General features: G+C 43.0%; 1 protein-coding gene across 1 annotated transcript in view; it reads right to left on the minus strand.

Annotated features, from left to right (window-relative positions):
• LOC139406650 (pyruvate dehydrogenase complex component X) overlaps positions 1-21,846 on the minus strand; it is a 54,388-nt gene that overhangs the window by 15,392 nt on the left and 17,150 nt on the right. The window contains exons 4-7 of the mRNA XM_071149496.1: positions 19,479-19,657; positions 16,885-16,983; positions 6,972-7,143; positions 4,272-4,419 (exon numbers count right to left, since the gene is read on the minus strand). Coding sequence (XP_071005597.1) covers positions 4,272-4,419; positions 6,972-7,143; positions 16,885-16,983; positions 19,479-19,657 — 598 coding nt within the window. The remainder of the gene's footprint in view (positions 1-4,271; positions 4,420-6,971; positions 7,144-16,884; positions 16,984-19,478; positions 19,658-21,846) is intronic.

Genomic DNA, 21,846 nt, shown 5'->3' on the forward strand with positions numbered 1-21,846 from the left:
ACTTTTAAAGAACATAAAAAATGTGTTCTGGGAACATTCTTGTAACATCAGATGAATTCATTTTGCACCCTAAAATAAACATTGTATAATAATCCGCACAACTGGACAGCTTGTGTTTTGCGAACATATCTATTGTGATGTCCTCACAATGTTTGCACTAGACTGTTCCCACAACTTATTTAAACATTCTGGGGACCTTTAAAAGGTGTTCTGGGAAGGTTCTAGCAACAACAGGCAAATGTTTTATACATCCCTGACCTTCTGTCCTGCCTCTACCATCCGTCTCATTCTCTGTCCTCCAGGTTCCCTCTGTCTCGCTTTCTTTCTCGCCTATATACCTCACTGTCTCTCCTGTCCTCAATACAGTACCCGGGGTGGATAGGGCAGGGCCTGGCGTTAGTGCTGGGCTGTTTAAGAGTGCCCATTAGCGGCAGACGGTTATGAATGCTGTTAGCAGTATCACTAATGAGCTAACTGTGAAATTCGCTGTGCTCCTGAACAAAGAGAACAAGGGAAAACAACCGGACGGACAGAGAATACCTCAACACACACAACACTGAAGCTAATAAGCCTGGAATGGCCACTCACTCTGCGTTGATAAAATGATAGGAATCATTATTTCATTCCTTGGAAATGGAAATGTATTACATGTATTGTCACGGTCATCTTGAAGAGCATATAAATAAAGTTGGGTTTAACTGTCAGGTATAGATTTAATAAGGCCGCGTTGCATTGCATTCATCTCTCATCTCTTAAAAGGAATAATGAGCTGGACCAGGAGTTTTTCCTGACCATGTAAAATGAGAAGGAACAACTCTGGGCCCTGGTGCCACCCCACCAAAACACCATGGAGTTTCTGGACTGGCTCGGGTCCAAGTATAAAAATAAAAAAACACCATTGGGTGGTAGTTATGACACGTGTAAACAATGTTCTTTATCTTTCTCTCTCTTCTTGTAGAGTAGTCTACCTGTACCTCCCTTCACTGAGAAGCCACAGAAGAAACATGGAACATATGTTGTGTACAATGCCTTGGCTAATTTGATTGGTGGAGAGAAATGGGATGAGAGAAGAGGTGAGGGAGTGAAAGGAGAACATGCAAGGAATCCCCTGCAGGACTGAATGGGTTAGGCACTGCCAGCCCTGCCTAATCACTTCATGTCATATCACTAAAGAAACACCAGCCCTCCTCTCTCTCCATATCCCTTCAGTTTCTCTCGCTCTCCCTCCCCCTTTCCTTCACCCTCCTCCTTTTCTTCTCTCCATCTCTCCCCCATCACTCCCTTTCTTAGGCGTTTAGCAGACACCTTTTCCCTGCTGCGATGTTATAATCACAGGGCACATCAATGTGACATGCTTTGAACCCGGAATACATGATTATCCTGGCTGACTGGAGACGTTTGAGTTTGGAGTGTCCTGCAAATAAAAGTCTATCCTTTGCCTGTGGAACACTTCAAATGAAGACACCCAACAATATATGTATCTTACCCTAATTTAAAAAGGAAATGGCCACCGAATACCCCCCCATGGGACTTTGCGTAAATGACATGACAATGCCATGCAGGGTACACAGTACATACAGTGCATTCGGGAAGTATTTAGACCCATTCACATTTTGTTACATTACAGCCATATTCTAAAATGGATGAAATAGTTTTTTCCTAATCAATCTACACACAACAAAGCATAATGACAAAGGTTTTTAGACATTTGTCTCATGGTCTGACAAACACCGTTCTAGCTGTCACCTTTCACCGCAGATGCGGAAGTGCGACATCGGCGGCATCCAATTAAAAAAATAACATTTTTAAGCAGATTTCTTTATTATGCTAATTACATTTCCACAGGGGCGTGGACATAAAATTTTAAAAAAGTAGTCAAAAGTGTAGTATTTGGTCCCATATTCCTTGCACGCAAAGACTACATCAAGCTTGTGACTACAAACTCAGATGCATTTGCTGTTTGTTTTGGGTTATGTTCTGCACAATAGTAACTGAATGGTGAATCATTTTCTTTCTAAGTGAGTAGATAAGATGTTTCTGAGCACTTCTAACTTAATCGTGAATAATGATGATTGAGATGCCTACAAAAAACATGCTTACCACTCAATACCATAACGGGAGGTTAGCTTTTTTTTGGGGGGGGGGTGTTTAATGGTACCTCAGTGTTCAGCTGGGTTGTGTGATGTCGCGCTACTGTTTACTTGAACACAAACAGCCTTCATCTTTGACCAGCTTTGTGTTGTGCTGTGCATGTTATGTTGTGTTCTGATGTGTTGTGCCCTGTTATGTTGTGTTCTGATTAGAGGTTGACCGATTAAATCGGAATGGCCGATTAATTAGGGCCGATTAAGTTTTCATAACAATTTGAAAATCGGTTAAAAAAAAATATATATATATTTTTTTACATCTTTATTTAACTAGGCAAGTCGGTTAAGAACACGTTCTTATTTTCAATGACGGCCTAGGAACGGTGGGTTAACTGCCTTGTTCAGGGGCAGAACGACAGATTTTTATCTTGTCAGCTCAGTGATTCAATCTTGCAACCTTACAGTTAACTAGTCCAATGCTCTAATCACCTGCCTCTCATTGCACTCCACGAGGAGCCTACCTGTTACACGAATACAGCAAGAAGCCAAGGTAAGTTGCTAGCTAGCATTAAACTTATCTTATAAAAAAACAATCAATAAATCATAATCACTAGTTAACTACACATGGTTGATGATATTACTAGTTTATCTAGCGTTTCCTGCGTTGCATACAAGCGATACAGTGCGCATTCGCGGAAAAAGGACTGTCGTTGCTCCAACGTGTACCTAACCATAAACATCAATGCCTTTCTTAAAATCAATACACAGAAGTATATATTTTTAATCCTGCATATTTGGCTAAAAGAAATCCAGGTTAGCAGGCAATATTAACCAGGTGAAATTGTGTCACTTCTCTTGCGTTCATTGCACGCAGAGTCAGGGTATACGCGATAATAATAAATTCTTTTTTTCTAAATTATAGTTTCCGGATTCGACCATATTAATGATCAAAGGCTCGTATTTCTGTGTGTTATTATGTTAAAAATAAGTCTATGATTTGATATTTTATAGAGCAGTCTGACTGAGTGATGATAGGCAGCAGCAGACTCATAAGCATTCATTCAAACAGCACTTTTGTGCGTTTTGCCAGCAGCTCTTCGTTGTGCTTCAAGCATTGCGCTGTTTATGACTTCAAGCCTATCAACTCCCGAGATTAGGCTTGTGTAACCGATGTGAAATGGCTAGCTAGTTAGCGGGGTGCGCGCTAATAGCGTTTCAAACGTCACTCGCTCTGAGACTTGGAGTAGTTGCTCTTGCTCTGCATGGGTAATGCTGCTTCGAGGGTGGCTGTTGTCGATGTGTTCCTGGTTCGAGACCAGGTAGGAGCGAGGAGAGGGACGGAAGCTATACTGTTACACTGGCAATACTAAAGTGCCTATAAGAACATCCAATAGTCAAACGTATATAGAATACAAATGGTATAAAGAGAAATAGTCCGATAAATACTATATTAACTACAACCTAAAACCTCTTGCCTTGGAATATTGAAGTCTCATTAAAAGGAACCACCAGCTTTCATATGTTCTCATGTTCTGAGCAAGGAACTGAAACTTGAGCTTTTTTACATGGCACATATTGCACTATAACTTTCTTCTCCAACACTTTGTTTTTGCATTATTTAAACCAAATTGAACATGTTTCATTATTTATTTGAGGCTAAATTGATTTTTATTGATGTATTATATTAAGTTCAAATAAGTGTTCATTCAGTATTGTTGTAATTGTCATTATTAGAAATAAATTAAATAAAAAAAATCTGCTGATTAAATCGGTATCGGCTTTTTTGGTCCTCCAAAAATCGGTATTGGCGTTAAAATCATAATCAGTCGACCTCTAGTTCTGATGTGATGTGTTGTGCCCTGTTATGCTGTGTTCTAATGTGATGTGTTGTGCCCTGTTATGTTCTGATGTGATGTGTTGTGCCCTGTTATGCTGTGTTCTAATGTGATGTGTTGTGCCCTGTTATGTTCTGATGTGATGTGTTGTGCCCTGTTATGCTGTGTTCTAATGTGATGTGTTGTGCCCTGTTATGTTCTGATGTGATGTGTTGTGCCCTGTTATGCTGTGTTCTAATGTGATGTGTTGTGCCCTGTTATGTTCTGATGTGATGTGTTGTGCCCTGTTATGCTGTGTTCTAATGTGATGTGTTGTGCCCTGTTATGTTCTGATGTGATGTGGCCTCACCTTTGGCCATCTCCTTGCGGAGCTGCATGACAGCGCCCAGGTCACAGTCGATGGTGGCGTAGGCATGAGGGATGGTGGTCTTGGACTGCGTCAGCCTCTGGGCGATGACACGCCGCACATTAGAGGCCGGGACCTCTGTGAAGGTGCCCTGAGACAGGAGAGGAGGAAAGAGAGGACAGAACAGAGAACGGTCAGTCACTGTGCAGATTTATATTTCTGGACGACTTTATGACTCTGCTCCCATCAATAACGCCATTGCAGACGTATTCACTTTCACCTAAAGTTAGAGGCTTTGATGAGGCTACAGAACCCATGGCAATGCTGTTGACAAGCTCGTTACAAAAGATTGATTGGGATCGATTTTGTTCAATTAAAAATAGGACCAACTCTAAGGTGGTATATTGGGTCATTTATTGTGACCAGGCGACGTAATCGTCTTGAAAATACAATTAGCACTTAAGTTATTGACATGCTAGACACTATACTAGGTAGTTCAAACCCAATAAACTCCAATATGGCAAACAAGATGAGGACATTTTTGCCATTACAACTAAATCCACCATGCCTAAACACACACACACACACACACACATACATATATATATATATATATATAAGAATAGTAACCTCTTGTGTAGATCTTAATTGCTGTAAACACTTTGGCAGTAATGCTAGAATTAGTATTTAACAGTCAAAATCCCCATTACAGTGAAAAAGAGGCAGGGATGGAAAGCAGACTACCCCAACCAGTCTGGGTCGTCTTTACGAGGCTGCTGTTTGGAGTGTTTGGACAGGCCTGGCTCTAAAGCTTGACCAGGGTCTGGGCTCTATCTCAGGACAGGAGGAGCCTTCTATTCAACCAACAGTATAGAGTTGTCCAATAAACACAATACTCTTTACAAGGGCATCAAGTCAAGCTAAAAAAGAAAGAAAAAAGCTATCAAATAAAAAGTACAAAATACATCAAACAGCAATGATTGTGATCATACAAAACGTAAGAGAAAGTCAAGGTGCTGTTTTTTTGGTCGTTACAGACTGAAAAGCCAGAGAAGTGTGTGTGTCATCATACCACAGAATGCTATTCCCTCATATCAGAATACAGCAAACAAATTACCTCATCACCTCACTACTAAGAAATAGGATAAAGTGTTGTCACTGGAGGTGGCCTTTTGTTCCGCTGAGCGATGCTCGGCACCCTGACACAATTACCGTGACTCCTCAAGAGAACCAGGAGCCTTCCTGCCTCCCCACCAGTCGTCTGTCAGTGGAAACAGAGGTGATACTGATGTCTCATTTGGAGTCCCAGTAGTCACTGATCAGCAGGGGTGTTTTCAGAGAGAGAAAGTGGCTGTGTCTACACTTACGTGCAACTTTGCTGTGAGAATACGAAGATCACATTGAAAAGACAAAAGTCACATTGTGTTCAGATCTGGCTGACCACATCAGGAGGTGGTCAGCGATGCACTGTGTGCTAATTTCTCCTCAGTCTGGACACAATCAGGCTACACAACAACAACTTGGTGGTAGTGGCTATCACATTTAGTCTATTTTACCGTTTATAGAATGCATACAGGCATTTGAATATAGCGCAGACAAAGGGAATCTGGCCCCTTAGAAATGTAAGTGTACACACATGATGTGCTCGGAATTCCATGATCATAATACTAAAACTGCATTAACTGTCAAGTCAAGACCCATGTCCTCAGCTCTCTACAGGGTTTCCACTGACCAGATGATAAAGTCTGGTTACCCCCTGCACAACCCCAGGCCTCTGTCTGTTTGATGGATCAATCTGTGCGGGAGAGGGAGTAAGACGATATGTCGTCATGCTCCTTTTGCATGGGAGCATAGGGGCTGTGTGCAAACAACGATCGGGATCTGTTCCATAGCATGGGGGCCTCCAGAGACTATTAAGATACTGCTAATGTCTGCTTAGAAGCTTTTCATACGCTTTGGAGCAGAGTGTTGTTTCAATACTTTCTCAGAAGTTCTTCCAAACCCTGCTGGAAATCAAGCTAACTGTGTCCAATCACCGATCTCACAGACTTGCACAACAGGAACAAACAGGAGGAAATGAAGAACATGAAAGTCACACCATTCAACTACCGATAGTAGTAGTATATATTAGCATAAACTTGGCTTTCTGAATGAGGGAATTATCTACTGGAAAATGCTGTTCCTGCCCTTTATAATGTTATAAGATGTTACATAAGGCTAGAACGAGGCTCCAACACTTACAGGCAAATTATTAATGTGAAGTCATGAGAAAATTAAATCCGTGAAAACGTGCCCTCAACTCCACTATTTATAGATCTTGATAAATTGTGTGTTGTGCCCATCACCTTTAGTGAATAGCAGCACTGAGAGAAGGTGAGGTAGAGAGAGAGCGAGAGAGAGAGTGTGAGTCTGTATAGAAAGTGGGGGAGGGTTGGTGGCAGCCATAGTGACTCATACCAACGTCTAGGTGGTCCCTGCCTCACTCCATCTCTTCACACACCAGTGAGCTAAGAGTTAAATCTATACTTCCCTAACCACGACTTGCTTTCCTTATGATATAATCCACTGTGTTGAGGTGCATGAGTCATTAAGCCATACACTTTCTGAAAATGCTTCAAGCCCCTTGAGCACTTGGTGTTGCTCTCAATTTTGACATTTTAATGTGTTTACTGATAGTGTGTTTGTGTGTGTGTGTGTACTCACCGGAGCTCCAGGCTTGCCAGGTATGGATTGAGGGGGGTACATGGGCCTGCTGCCTGGGGGAAGTGGGGCAGCTGCTGGGGTGGCGACTGGACTGGGGGCTGCTGCCACTGGGGCTGCTGTAACTGGAGTTGTCTTGGAATCAGGGAACTTTTTCAGGAGATTAAGGGCATCTCTGTAGAGGAAAATAATGGCACAAGGTGGTTGAGAATAGATTAAGCAAAAAGCAGGAGGTAAAAAGGACAATCTCCACCACTATTACACAGATCAATACAAACAAGTAGCCTACCATTTCAACAAGACCAAGCAAATGTACACTATGCCTACAGTACGACTCAGGGAGGGTGGATCTGAGACCAGGGCTTTGAAACCGTATGAAAATACTTAACACTGGGCCACTCCTCTGACACCCTGACCGTCCCAACATGAATATGGGCAAACTAATAATGCAAATAAAAACTGCTTTCACACACACCTGTACGGAGTATTGCAGCAGATACGGGAACACCAGTGTGTAGGTAGGTAGCTAGGCACTAGGAAGCCATTTATCGGTGTCATGTTATTGAAAGCCTGAGGAAAGCATACATGATGTACTTTCGATCCAAGCGCAAACATCCAATTTCTGGCCTTCTGTCAGTGAACAGGCCTATTGATATTGACCCTGCTTGGTTCGGAGAGGAAAAACACTCATCTCAACCAGAGTCGACACATCCCCTACTCCAACGTTGCCCAATATGATCAAAAATAAACATTTGAGAAAAAATGTCCCCAACACCTGGGGAATGTAAATATTTCCCAGGGATAAGAAACATGCTTTCAAAACCCAGGTTAGGTAGAGGCTGGCCTAGTACTCACTACTCGCATAAACATTTATGCAAGCTAATTAATCCTCTCACCATCTTCAGAGGAGAGCGTTTGTTTAGCTGAAAGCTTTTCAATGGAAATTCCAAGGCAGGCAGACAGGAATAGAATGTCTATCTAGCTGGAGAAGTTTGCTCCAACCAGGAGAGGGCTTGGTGTAGTCAGGTCAAGCACTACGACTGCCACCACCCTTTCCACTGTGTGACCCAAGGCTGGAGGAGACTGACTGAAAGTGACCCCATTGCTCATTTCGTGTGTAATGTCACAGGCAGAGAGACAGAGAGTGTGAGAGAACAAAAAGTGGAGGGCCAGGTATAGAAAGAGGAGGAGGAGAAAGAGGGAAAGGGGAGAAAGACAGTGATCAAGCGAGTGATCAAGCGAGCGAGAGTGCAAGAGAGAGAGAGACAGAGCTAACTCTTATTAAATCCTTCCAGGGCTAGCACAGGGACGGTGATGTGAGAAGAGAAGCGCTCACCATTCACAAACAAATACCTCGCCACAATGGAAGCCAGGATCAGGTGTCAGATGCATTCACTCTCTCATCGGACAAACGGAGCATGCATATCGCATGGGCACACTGGGCAGGCTGAACAAGTCAGGAGATGCAGGGAACTAAAAGGCCAACAAAACTACTATGAGCAATAAATCACATCAACAAAACATCGCTCTACAAATCATTATCTATATGATAACCGCCTAGGAAAACAAAAAAACAAAACCTGACTGTTTCATCAAGTGTCCCTGAAGCGTAATTAATGTGGTTTGTCAGGCAGGCACCTGGATCAGCAGTTCAAAGGTGGCAGCCATCTTTGATGTGGGCTGAATTCTCTGCTCATCAAACAGAACAGAGCAGTAAAGTGCTTTCAGGTAACAGCCTCGCCCTTCCTCCAGCCCAGAGCACAGGCAAATATAAGGATCAGAAATGTTATTTTGGTATAAATATTAACACCTGCATGGCTTTGTCGTTAGTCATGACACATTGTTGTACGTTGCTTCCGCATCACACTGAAGATACTTTTTCCACGGCTTACATTATTGGCAGCTGCAATCTACAGTAAGAGTTAGTACATTGAGTTAAAATAATTTAAGGCGACTGGTATTACCTTTTTGGGTATCTGCTCCAGCACCCTGGTTCCACAACAGTGCACTGAGGCCTTCCTACCCCACATCTTTGTCTGAACCAGCTACTCCTGCTGCCCTCGTCCATACAGCAGGGACAAGACTGGGTCCCTGACTCTCCATTTCCATGCAGTCTCTCTCGCAATCCCTCACTTCCTTCCTCTCATTGTTCTTGGTTGTTGTTTTTGGGGTCCTTGGCATGTTGGAATTCCCCCACCCACACTTAAAGACACACAAACCAATTTGCAGGCACACACACACACACACACATATATATAATTGAAGAGCAGTGTAGGTAGGCAAGCATACAGGCAGAAGAGGCTGGTTCCTCCAGGTTAGGTTAGTGACAGGAAGCTACATGCCCTCTGAAAGACCTGAGCCCCTTTGCATGGGTGGCCCAATCACTACTCCACTCTTCCTACCCGTTCTGCTGATACAGTTGAAGTCTGAAGTTTACATACACAGGTTGGAGTCATTAAAACTAATTTTTCAACCACTCCACAAATGTATTGTTAACAAACTATAGTTTTGGCAAGTCGGTTAGGACATCTACTTAGTGCATGACGAGTCATTTTTCCAACAATCGTTTACAGATAGATTATTTCAATTATAATTCATTGTATCACAATTCCAGGGGGTCAGAAGTTCAATGTGCCTTTAAAGAGCATGTACAATTCCAGGGGGTCAGAAGTTCAATGTGCCTTTAAAGAGCATGTACAATTCCAGAAAATGATGTGATGGCTTTAGAAGCTTCTGTATTTCAAGTCCTACCTTCAAACTCAGTGCCTCTTTGATCGACATCATGGGAAAATCTAAATAAAATCAGCAAAGACCTCAACAAGTCTGGTTCATCCTTGGGAGCAATTTCCAAATGCCTGAAGGTACCACGTTCATCTGTACAAACAATAGTACGCAAGTATAAAATACCATGGGACCATGCAGCTGTCATACCGCTCAAGAAAGAGACGCGTTCTGTCGCCTAGAGATTAACTTACTTTGGTACGAAAAGTTCAAATCAATCCCAGAACAAAAGCAATGGACCTTGTGAAGATGCTGGAGGAAACCGACGCTCCAAAACCACCATAAAAAAGTCAGACTACGGTTTGCAACTGCACATGGGGACAAATATCGTACATCATGAGGAAAGGAAAATTATCTGGAAATATTGAAGCAAGATCTTAAGACATCAGTCAGGAAGTTAAAGCTTGTTTGCAAATGGGTCCTCCAAATGGACAATGACCCCAAGCATACTTCCAAAGTTGTGGCAAAATGGCTTAAGGACAACAAAGTCAAGGTATTGGAGTGGCCATCACAAAGCCCTGACCTCTATCAAATAGAACATTTGTGCGCAAACCTGACTCAGTTTCACCAGCTCTCTCATCCAACTTATTGTGGGAAGCTTGTGGAAGGCTAACTGAAACTTTTGACCCAAGTTAAACATTTTAAAAGCAAAGTTACCAAATACTAATTGAGTGTATGTACATTTCTAACCCACTGAGAATGTGATGAAAGAAATAAAAGCTGAAATAAATCACTTTCTACACTATTATTCTGACATTTCACATTCTTAAAATAAAGTGGTTATCCTAACTGACCTAAAACAGGGAATTTTTACTTGGATTAAATGTCAGGAATTGTGAAAAACTGAGTTTAAATCTATTTGGCTAAGGTGTATGTAAACATCCGACTTCAACTGTACATGTGCATCTGAATTTGCATGACTGCTCCTACTCCTGCTCAGAGAACAAAAGAACCCAGCCAGTGAACAAGAGGAGGATGTGAGATTTAGATTAAACATTGACGATGTCATTACCTCCCTGTCAGTTTCTTTCAAAAGGGATGGGGGGGCTGCATGTAGAGCTTCACATTACAACTTGAAAAATAACACCACAATATATGTACCATGTACAACATTCATCCTATTTCTTTGTATGGAGTGTGTTACACATTATCCATGAATCCCAATGCAACATGAAGAGTGTCCTTTCTATACGATGAAGAGCACATCAATTTAGCTCATACATCGTCAGCCCAGAGCCCCCAGTGTGTGGCGATGACATCATTCACTAATAGGCTACTGCGTGTGCTGCTAGCTGGCTCACTGGCTGCCTGGCTGGCTGATCCTTCCTCACACAAGACATCTGCTTTTCACACAGGCCATTTACACCCACTGACAGACAAGGCCAAAGAGCCTCAAAGCCTGTGAAGAGGTGACTGGAATATTAAAGATGCATACACAGACACAGACACACACACAAACACCACAGATAAAACAGACACACACACACCTCCCCCTGACTGTCTGAGTGAAACCCAGACTCTACACTGCCACCTGGGACACGACAGAGGGAATGATGGTCATGAAAACCCCTTCACTCCAGTGGAGAAAAGCCTTATATTGCCACAGAGGGAAAGATCTGAGTCTCTCAACATAAAATACAATATCTACCATAGTCCAGAAACCTGGTGCAGCTGGGTTCGATTTTTGGCCTGATCTCTTGCAGATTCTAGCTATTAAAGAATACTGTGAAGGTATACCGTAAACCAGTGTTACCCAACCAGAGGTAGTAGGAGCCCTGGAGGTACATGGCCTATCCACACGGGGTACTTGAGAAAACTCATGAGCCCATAGGCCTACTGGTAAAATGCAGATGGGTTACTTCCAATGATAATCTGGGAAGAGAAAAATATACTTGGTTGTACAGAAACCAATAAAGGTTGGGAAAAGGTTGAGACTTTACAAACATATTTATTTTGCTATGTCAATATGCATTTGTTGAAAATGTTTTGTCGACAAACTGGTGGCAGTTGTGAAAAAAGTAAATAGTTGGAAGAGTTGCAGAGTTAAATTGAGAATAATGCCATTGTTGATTAGATGCTTTTTTTCATGAATTATACCATTTTCCTCTTGAACCATATGGTCTGAGCGAGGCAGTTATCTCCAAACAACAACTGCTCCCCAGGCAATGTTGATTAAGGCAGCCCTGCTCTGATTCAGAGGGTTTGGGTTAATTGCGGAAGACACGTTGGTTGATTGCATTCAATTGTGCAACTGAGTAGGTATCCCTTTTCCCTCTACTAGAAACTCATGGACACAGATAAAATATATGAATATATATTCTTAATGTATTAAAAGTTATTTAAGTATAAATTACCAGAGCTACGATAGATTGCCATTGATTAAGTTCATTACCAAAATTACTGAAGATTCCTGTAACTTTGTTCAATTACTGGAAGCTTATACAAGACATGCCCTGACATAATAGAGGGTAAATGCCCAAGTATCTAATTCACAGACTTTGGGAAATACGCATTACTACAGATATTATAAAAATAAAGTATGATTTTAATTAGCCATCTTTTTTCATTCCCCTTCCTCCTGTCTGTGTTTCTTTGTAAACTTAATGATGGTGTTGGAATCGTGCCTGGCCATGCAATCATGGGTGAACAGGGAGTACAGGAGGGGACTGAGCACGCACCCCTGAGGGGCACCCCGTGTTGAGGATCAGCGTGCCAGATGTGTTGTTACCTACCCTTACCATCTGGGGGCGGCCCTTCAGGAAGTCCAGGATCCAGTTGCATAGGGCGGTGTTTAGTCCCAGGGTCCTTAGCTTAGTGATGAGATTTGAGGGCACTATGGTGTTAAATGCTGAGCTGTAGTCAATGAACAGCACTCTCACATAGGTGTTCCTTTTGTGGGAAAGGGCAGTGTGGAGTGCAATAGAGATTGCATCATCTGGGGATCTGTTGGGGGCTGTATGCAAATTGGAGTGGGTCTAGGGTTTCCGGGATAATGGCGTTGATGTGAGCCATTACCAGCCTTTCAAAGCAGTTCATGTCTACAGATATGAGTGCTACAGGTCGGTAGTCATTTAGGTTACTTTAGTGTTCTTGGGCACAGGGACTATGGAGGTCTGCTTGAAACATGTTGGTATTAGACTCAGTCAGGGACAGGTTGAAAATGTCAGTGAAGTTAGCAAGCCCTGCCACACTAGACGAGCATCGGAACAGGTATAGTACAATTCAATCGTAGTCCTGTATTGACGCTTTGCCTGTTTGATGGTTCATCGGAGGCCATAGCGGGAGTTCTTGTAAGCTTCCGGGTTACGGTCACTGTTGGGACGACATCATCGATGCACTTATTGTTGAAGCCAGTGACTAATGTGGTGTACTCCTCAATGCCATCAGAAGAATCCCGGAACATATTCCAATCTGTGCTAGCAAAACAGTCCTGTAGCTGAGCATCTGCGTCATCTGACCACTTCTTTATTGACCGAGTCACTGGTGCTTTCTGCTTTAGTTTTTGCTTGTAAGCGGGAATCAGGAGGATAGAATTATGGTCAGATTTGCCAAATTAAGAGCGGGGGAGAGCTTTGCACACGTCTGTGTGTGGAGTAAAGGTGGTCAGGAGGTAAAGTGGATTTAAGTTTCCCTGCATTAAAGTCCCCGGCCACTAGGAGCGCTGCCTCTGGATGAGCGTTTTCCTGTTTGCTTATGGCTTACAGCTCATTGAGTGCGGTCTTGGTAAATAGACTGCTACGAAAAATATAAACTCTTGGTAAATAGTGTACTCTACCTCAGGCGAGCAAAACCTTGAGACTTCCTTAATATTAGATTTCGTGCACCAGCTATTGTTTACAAACATACACAGACCACCAGCCCTTGTCTTACCGGAGGCAGCTGTTCGATCTTGCCGATGCAGCGTGAACCCCGCCAGCTGTATGTTATCTGTGTCGTCGTTTAGCCACGACTTGGTGAAACATAAAATATTACAGTTTTTTAATGTCCCGTTGGTAGGATATTCGTGATCGTAGCTCGTCTATTTTGTTATCCAATGATTATAGGTTGACTGATGGTAGAGACAGATTACCCACTCGCCGTCAGATCCTTACAAGGCATGCATGATAATTGTATAAATCAATTATATTAACCATATATTTTGTTGGAACACATCCAGCAAATGAGAAAGTGTTTTCTAAGCCATTGAGGTGAAGTGAAGCATGGTAGAGATAGGTAGTGGTGCTTTATCTATCTGTAGCTAGCCAGTCATGTGTGTTCTCTGTACATGCTGTAGCTGCAGGCCTTAGAGACAGAGAAGGAAAGAGGACAGCCACATGCCTGCCATTGTTATTTGACAATGTGTTGAATCCCCCATATCCCCCAATTCTCTCCTCTGTGGAGTTAACAGTACACAATGTTCTCCAGAAACACAGGGCCTCCTTTTCAACATCAACAGACAATGAATAGAGGAAGAGAGAGAGAGATAAAGACTAATGATTTGAGAGACAGTGGAGTTAGTTTGTTTTGGTGTCAGAGCTGTCATATCACCGTACCACGTAACATGTGTTGACATTAGTTAGGAAACTCACTGATGCACCAGAAAATAGATGAGCAGTTGGCTACACTAAAGTGGGAGTGGCCTCATTTTTTTTTCTACTTCCATGCGCCATTGTGTATGAGGGCTATTGGTATGATAAATCAAGCACTGAATAACCAGTGATACAAAAACCCAACATCCTCATCCCCTTCCACTCCTAAATGAACCCTTCCTGTGGATTTGCGTTACCACTATGATCTCATCAATGGGCTATATGTTTTGTTCTGTGTTGTTGTTCTATAGTGGACCCACACAAGAGGCCACTCCTCTTGGCCGGAAGAGACAAAATGTTGCTGTTTTAAAGCACATTTTCTGCAATTCTACTCATTTTGCGCCAGGGCAGAGAGAAAAATTCTACACATGTTTACGTAGCTTAAGCCTTGTTCTTATGCTATCTGAGTGCGCTGCAGTAAAATGCATATAGGGGAAACATTGCTGGCAATCTACCCTCACCAAAGAAGTGTACATACTTTTCTGCAATGTCTACAGTAAGGTCCGCACAGACTGTACAATTTTAGCCTTCTGATGCCACAACTTTGTCATCCCAGACAAAATGTACACCTCATGGCCATGGGCAAATCTTCAGGTAGTAAACAATTGCCGGACGCCTTGCCTCATTCAGGTCTAAGTCTGCCGATTAAGTACCACTTCGTGCGATCGTAGACTCCAACAAAGTTCTGGCAGTGTCAGAAATCTGGAGCCTTTATTGTGTAGTGTGGCTGGTGTTACGAGCAGATCCCGATGACTAACAGGAACATGGCCGGAACTGAGCATGCACACAATAGGGTCAAATTATTATTGTGAATAGTCAGATTAATATAATAGTTCAATTTAAACATGTTCATGGTTTGGAAGAAGAACGACTTCCCTAATAATCGTGTTTACATGACATCTGAAATCAGGCTACCTGATGGGATTTTGAAAAATGCTTAAAATCGCCTACCACTTTCTGTGCATTGTTTTACCACAACGACCATGTTCCAACCTGCCTCTGTGATGAATCACGCTTCCACATGTGACAGTCCGACAGACAAATCTGGGTTTGGCGGATGCCAGGAGAACGATACCTGCCCCAAAGCATAGTGCCAACTGTAGAGTTTGGTGGAGGAGGAATAATGGTCTGGGGCTGTTTTTCATGGTTCAGGCCCCTTAGCAGTAAGATTTCCATTCACTGGAACTACAACATTCTGTGCTTCCAACTGTGGCAACAGTTTGGGGAAGGCCCTTTCCTGTTTCAGAATGACAATGCCCCCGTGCAAAAAGCAAGGTCCATACAGAAATGGTTTGTCAAGTTCAGTGTGGAAGAATTTGCCTGGCCTGTAGAGCCCTGACCTAAACTCCATCTTACACCTTTGGGATGAATTGGAACACCGACTACGATCAAGGTCTAAATCGCCCAACCTCACGAATGCTCGTGGCTGAATGGAAGTCCCCTCAGCAATGCTCCAACATCAAGTGGAAAGCCTTCCCAGGAGAGGAAAGGCTGTGATAGCAGCAAAGGGGGGGGGGGGGGTCAAACTCCATATTAATGCCCATGATTTTCGATGAGCAGGTGTCCACATATAACTTTGTACGCAACATGACTAAAAGCATGTGAAAACTATTTCTAAGATGCATACTTTCAGTTCTTCCAAACTCCCTTTACTCGCGCATAAACATAGAGGAAGTCTTGCGCTGCTGGAACATGCACAGACCAAATACACCGCTGCAGTTGACATACCCTACATCGGCTGACGAAGCCTCACAAGACAATTGCAGAATGTGACGACAGAACTGAAGCAAATCATACAATCTGGCCATGTTGATATTAAGATTTTAAATTTGGTAACATCACACAATGTGACATATAATAATCGCAAAAGACTGAATCCAAGGCCTTTAGGTGATCTTCCTGTGTCGAGTGTGGTTCCTTACGTCCCCTTACACTCGCTCTTTAACAGACATACACGTCCACAAACTTGTGTGAATAACAAACAGACACACGGGAACATAGACAGATACGTCTCCTAAAACATACGGCCTGTGTTTCTATGGCCATCAGTCGGCCCTGGAGACTGGGTTGCCATGGAGACAGCTGTGTCTTAATGAGATTCCCCAGCAGGGTGCGAGTTGGGTAACTAGAACGTTCCATCAAACCCTGCGTGACAACAGGTGGCCATTAAAGTTGTGTGTGTGTGTGTGTTGTTTGCGCTCACAGTTTCACAGCTTCCTCTGGTGTGAGCACACCCGCATACCAGGGTTAGAGCACCTGGCAACTTGATAACTTTTGCACTCAGTGAATTTCTGTCACTTTACACCGTACTCTCCTCTCTCCCCTTTCATTCACAACATCTCTCGCACTTGTTTTTGTCAGTTAGATTGTAATTTCTTCCTCAGAGAGATTTGCACTATTTTAACTTGCTCAGTAGTGTATAACACACATAAACCACCCAGTACCCACACTCTGAGTCTAAAGTCACAAAACACTTGACAGTCTATAGCTAGATTAGAAGAGGGGAATCATGTCCGCCCTATTCATTGCACTTCACCACGCTGAACACATCTCGTACGTGAACTCACTCCTTGGTGATGATGCCCCTGTGTCCGGTGGGGGTGGCCAGCTGGGGGTCCAGACCGTGTGTGTCCAGGATGTGTCTGGCTGCCGGGCTCAACCGCAACCTGGGGGGAGAGGAAAGGACAGGACACACAGAGATAGGGACAGAGAGACACACAGACACACAATTAATCTGACCATAAGCATGTCCTGATTGGTCAGAGAACATGAATAGTCAACATTAAATGTTCAGCTTATGTAGACCATATAGGCTTCAGCCCATTAAGCTGTCAATGCACTCAGCTTGTGTACATTCTAGACAGTTCAGAACATGCACCTGCATTACCATTCACTACCGTAAGTAAGCATTTCACTGTTAGTTTACACTAGTTGTTTTACGAAGTATGTGACAAATACAATTTTATTTGATTAGATTCACTTTCACCTAAAAAGGCAACAAAAAAAAAAGCAGCTATGAGCGTAAATGCTTCGCCCTGTGACATTTTAATAGAGGAGCAATTAAACTGTTCTAAAGGACCGATTTAATGTCTCTGCCGTTGGGCCTTAACACCCACTTCAATCTTAAAAACATTGACATGACACTGCTCTCACGCTTTCTCAATTTAGACAGAGGATAATGACAGTGGTACTGCTCAAATTAGCAAACACTTATTGAAGTCAAGTGACTTTCAGGGTCCATTTTAGAGGTCAACCGATTATGATTTTTCAACGCCGATACCGATTATTGGAGGACCAAAAAAGACGATACCGATTAATCGGCTGATTTAAAAAAAACAAATGTATTTGTAATAATGACAATTAAAATAAGTGTTCATTCAGTATTGTTGTAACTTAATATAATACATCAATAAAATCAATTTAGCCTCAAGTAAATAATGAAACATTTTCATTTTGGTTTAAATAATGCAAAAACAAAGTGTTGGAGAAGAAAGTAAAAGTCCAATATGTGCTATGTCAGAAAGCTAACGTTTCAGTTCCTTGCTCAGAACATGAGAACATATGAAAGCTGGTGGTTCCTTTTAACATGAGTCTTCAATATTCCCAGGTACGAAGTTTTAGGTTGTAGTTATTATGGGAATTATAGGACTATTTCCCTCTATACCATTTGTTTTTCATTAACCTTTGATTATTGGATGTTCTTATAGGCACTTTAGTATTGCCAGTGTAACAGTAAGGCTTCCGTCCCTCTCCTCGCTCCTCCCTGGGCTCGAACCAGCAACACAATGACAACAGCCACCATCAAAGTAGCGTTACCCATGCAGAGCAAGGGGAACAACTACTAGAAGGCTCAGAGCAAGTGACGTTTGAAACGCTATTAGCGCGCTAACTAGCTAGCCATTTCACTTCGGTTATACCAGCCTCATCTCGGGAGTTGATAGGCTTGAAGTCATAAACAGCGCAATGCTTGACGCACAACGAAGAGCTGCTGGCAAAATGCAAGAAAGTGCTGTTTGAATGAATGTTTATGCGCCTGCTTCTGCCTACCACCGATCAGTCAGATACTTAGATACTTGTATGCAGATTATATGCAACGCAGGACACGCTAGATAATATCTAGTAATATCATCAACCATGTGTAGTTAACTAGTGATTATGATTGATTGTTTTTTATAAGATAAGTTTAATGCTAGCTAGCAATTTACCTTGGCTTACTGCATTCGCGTAACAGGCAGTCTCCTTGTGGAGTGCAACGAGAGAGAGGCAGGTCGTTATTGTGATGGACTAGTTAACTGTAAGGTTGCAAGATAAAATAACCCGAGCTGACAAGGTGAAAATCTGTCGTTCTGCCCCTGAACGAGGAAGTTAACCCACCGTTCCTAGGCCGTCATTGAAAATAAGAATGTGTTCTTAACTGACTTGCCAAGTTAAATAAAGCTATAAAAAAATTACAAAAATAAAAAAATACAGATTTCCGATTGTTATGAAAACTTGAAATAGGCCCTAATTAAATCGGCCATTCCGATTAATCGGTCGACCTCTAGTCCATTTTTCCTGTCTCATTCGGAACTAACACCAATTAAACAAGACGCCTGTTCTTTCCCAAATGCAAATAACCTTTAACCCTGCTTCATTTGAACAAGCTTTGGGGGAAAATGGGAATACAAGTGGACAGTGGAAAAACACATTTTTCTGAATAGGCCCTGATTTGATGTTTAGTTCCAGCTCCTGTCCTATGTTTGTCAATAAGGCAGGAGAGTATCTCTTGCGTTTTAACATGGGTGTGGAAAGGGACAGTTGTCTTACTTAGCACGTTGTGTGATGGTGGAGACCCTAAGAATGGGAAAAGGAGTTGTATGTACTCTGAACGTTTATCTGACCAGGCAAAAGAGGATGGGCTTCAGCTGTAGTCTAGTTTCTTCCTTCCTTGGGAGTTTCTTTCTTACTACTGAAGCATCTATTTGCTCTTTACAGGGTCATGCCAAGGTTGTTATCAAGCACTTTTGACAAATGTTTGTGTATTTGTGAAAAGCACTACACAAATACCAATTGATTTACTGATTAATTTAATGATTAGTTGATTAGAATGGCAGAGTAGAGCATGACAGTAGAGTGATGTAATAGTGGGAGAGAGGAAGAAGAGGAGAGAGGTGAGACTCACGGTCCTGTGGAGGCTGCTCTGGGGGGATGTGGTGGGGGTGCAGTGGGGGCTGCCGGAGCAGGAGTTGCTTGGGTGGCTGCCACAGGTGGCGGGATCTCCACTGTCTTCCAGTCCTCCCCTTCCTCCACCATGAGGGCAATGAGAGTCCCCAGACGCACGGCACGACTGCCCTCCTCCATCTGAGGACACGCAGAGACACTTTTATAATAATAATCACTATCAAGCTGCATTTGAATTTGACTCAGAATGCGCAAGAAGACTGAGGAGAGGTGGAGAAATAGAGAGGGGAAGAAAGCACATAAGAACGAGAAAGAAAGAGCATTTGGGGGAAGAAGGAAGGGAGAAGAAGAGAGGAACTAGAGAGGGAGAGAACAAATGATAGGAATGGAAAGAACCACCAGGAGGAGGATGTTCAAAAGATCATTACCTCTTGACATAATATGTTACTGCTACCAGAGGGACCATAGGCAGACATTTCCATCCACTGTGTGTCTGTCCACACTGCCTACTCAATTCACTTCATTTCCCCTCACCTCTGTTCTGACAAAACACACAAGGCCAAGGACTCTAATGGAGGCGGGAATGAATGCTTACTGTTCCTTCACCCCCCCCCCCCCGGTCGCACATCGATTCGCTCTCAATATCCATCTTTCTCTTCATCTCGGTCTCTAACAGCGTCATTAAGGCACAGCGTGGATGTCTCCACCCCCTCATAGTCAGCAAGGTGTTTTTCCCCAGTCAATATTGATTAGTTCTAAATGAAAGGCCAGGCACAATGGATGAGGCAGGGCTGTAACACTCCATCTATTTCCAAATGGTATCCACTTACGGAGCTGTCATTCCTGCTAAAGGGCGTAGCTCTGCTCGCCAGAAAAGAAGAGAAAAACAACACAAATAACAACCGCTGTTGCCGACAGGGAAAGCAGTCCCATTCAATCATGGCGACAATGAAATTGATCAGGCAATTGGTTTCTGCATTAGATCAGAACACAAGCCCTTGTAACTGGCTGAATGTCAGATAGCTTTGAATCAAGGAGTTCACCCAGTCACCTTCTCCCCAGTGGCATCTAAACAATAGATGTGCTACAATAAGACCACTGACTCCACCTAACCAGAAACAACAGCAGGATAAGACCACCTGAGCTCCCAGGCCAGCCAGCAGGCCAGGCACACCTCCAGTTTCACCCAGGATATTCCCCTCAGTACAACAGTCAAAAACACTTTACTACCATGTCTCACTGAGTAAAGGCAAGGGATTCCTAAAAGCAAAAAGGTAGGCTAATTTCTATTGTCCATTGGATAGTAGGTAGCTAGGGAAGATGTGACTGCTTTGGCAGTGAGAAGAAGGAAAAAAACGGTTTTGTTTACTACAAAATAGCTGCACAACATCCCTGACGCATTAAACTACCAAGACTACCCGGTCTGTTTGTTGTGTGACTATATATATATATATATATATATATATATATATATATATATATATATATGTGGCTTCCTGTCCATATGCTAGGTGCTACAGGTAGTGTGTGTGTGTGTGTGTCTTCATGGCACCTCTGGCCCAGTGTGAGGTGATCAATAAATGGCAGGGCCTCATGGCTTTAGAAATGGTGTGTTTGAGAGTGAGTGAGTGAGAGAGAGAGATCAGCGATGCTCTCTCCCTACCATTAAGCTCTATAAACACCAGTTAGACAAGCAGGTATTTATAGACGTTTAACACAGCTCTCGAAGAAGCTGCATTCACAGCCTTTACACACGCACACATCATCATCGTCCCTTTCTTTCCACTTATTCACAGATGGGGTGCCGTCTTATGTGGATGTCTCCATCAAAGACGCAAGAGCACATCGGCACACAGAGAGAGAAAAGGGAGAAGAGTGTAACACACTGCTAGTGTGGGGCTCAACACTGCCATCTGGTTGCAAAAGGACAGTGCCGGTCCTGAACCATTCCGCCACATCATAGCAAACACAGGCACTTAGCCAAATACCTGAGCAGCACCTCCGACCTCAGCAGACAGTGAAATGGCACAGGTTCAACCTGACTGACACATATTAGAAGACCTGGCTGGTTTCAGTAAGGAACAATAAGTCAAGAGGTGGATGAAGAGGACACCATTTTTAGCGGGCTATGCATGGATTTCAGAAAATTACTCTTACTCTTGTGATCGCTGACACAATTCAAGACTCACACACCCAGACTTGCACCCTCAACAAGGATAGGCTTGACACCTGTGACTTGTAAACAGTACACAATTAGTCCCTCGCCTCCAGATCAAAGAGAAAGGAAGAGGGTGGCTTATTTGGAGACTCTTGCAATAAAAATATCCTGTATTGATTTGGTGTGTGTGTGTGTGTGTGTGTGTGCCTCC

Source organism: Oncorhynchus clarkii, chromosome 1 (assembly GCF_045791955.1).
Source record: "Oncorhynchus clarkii lewisi isolate Uvic-CL-2024 chromosome 1, UVic_Ocla_1.0, whole genome shotgun sequence".
NCBI classification, from domain to species: domain Eukaryota; kingdom Metazoa; phylum Chordata; class Actinopteri; order Salmoniformes; family Salmonidae; genus Oncorhynchus; species Oncorhynchus clarkii.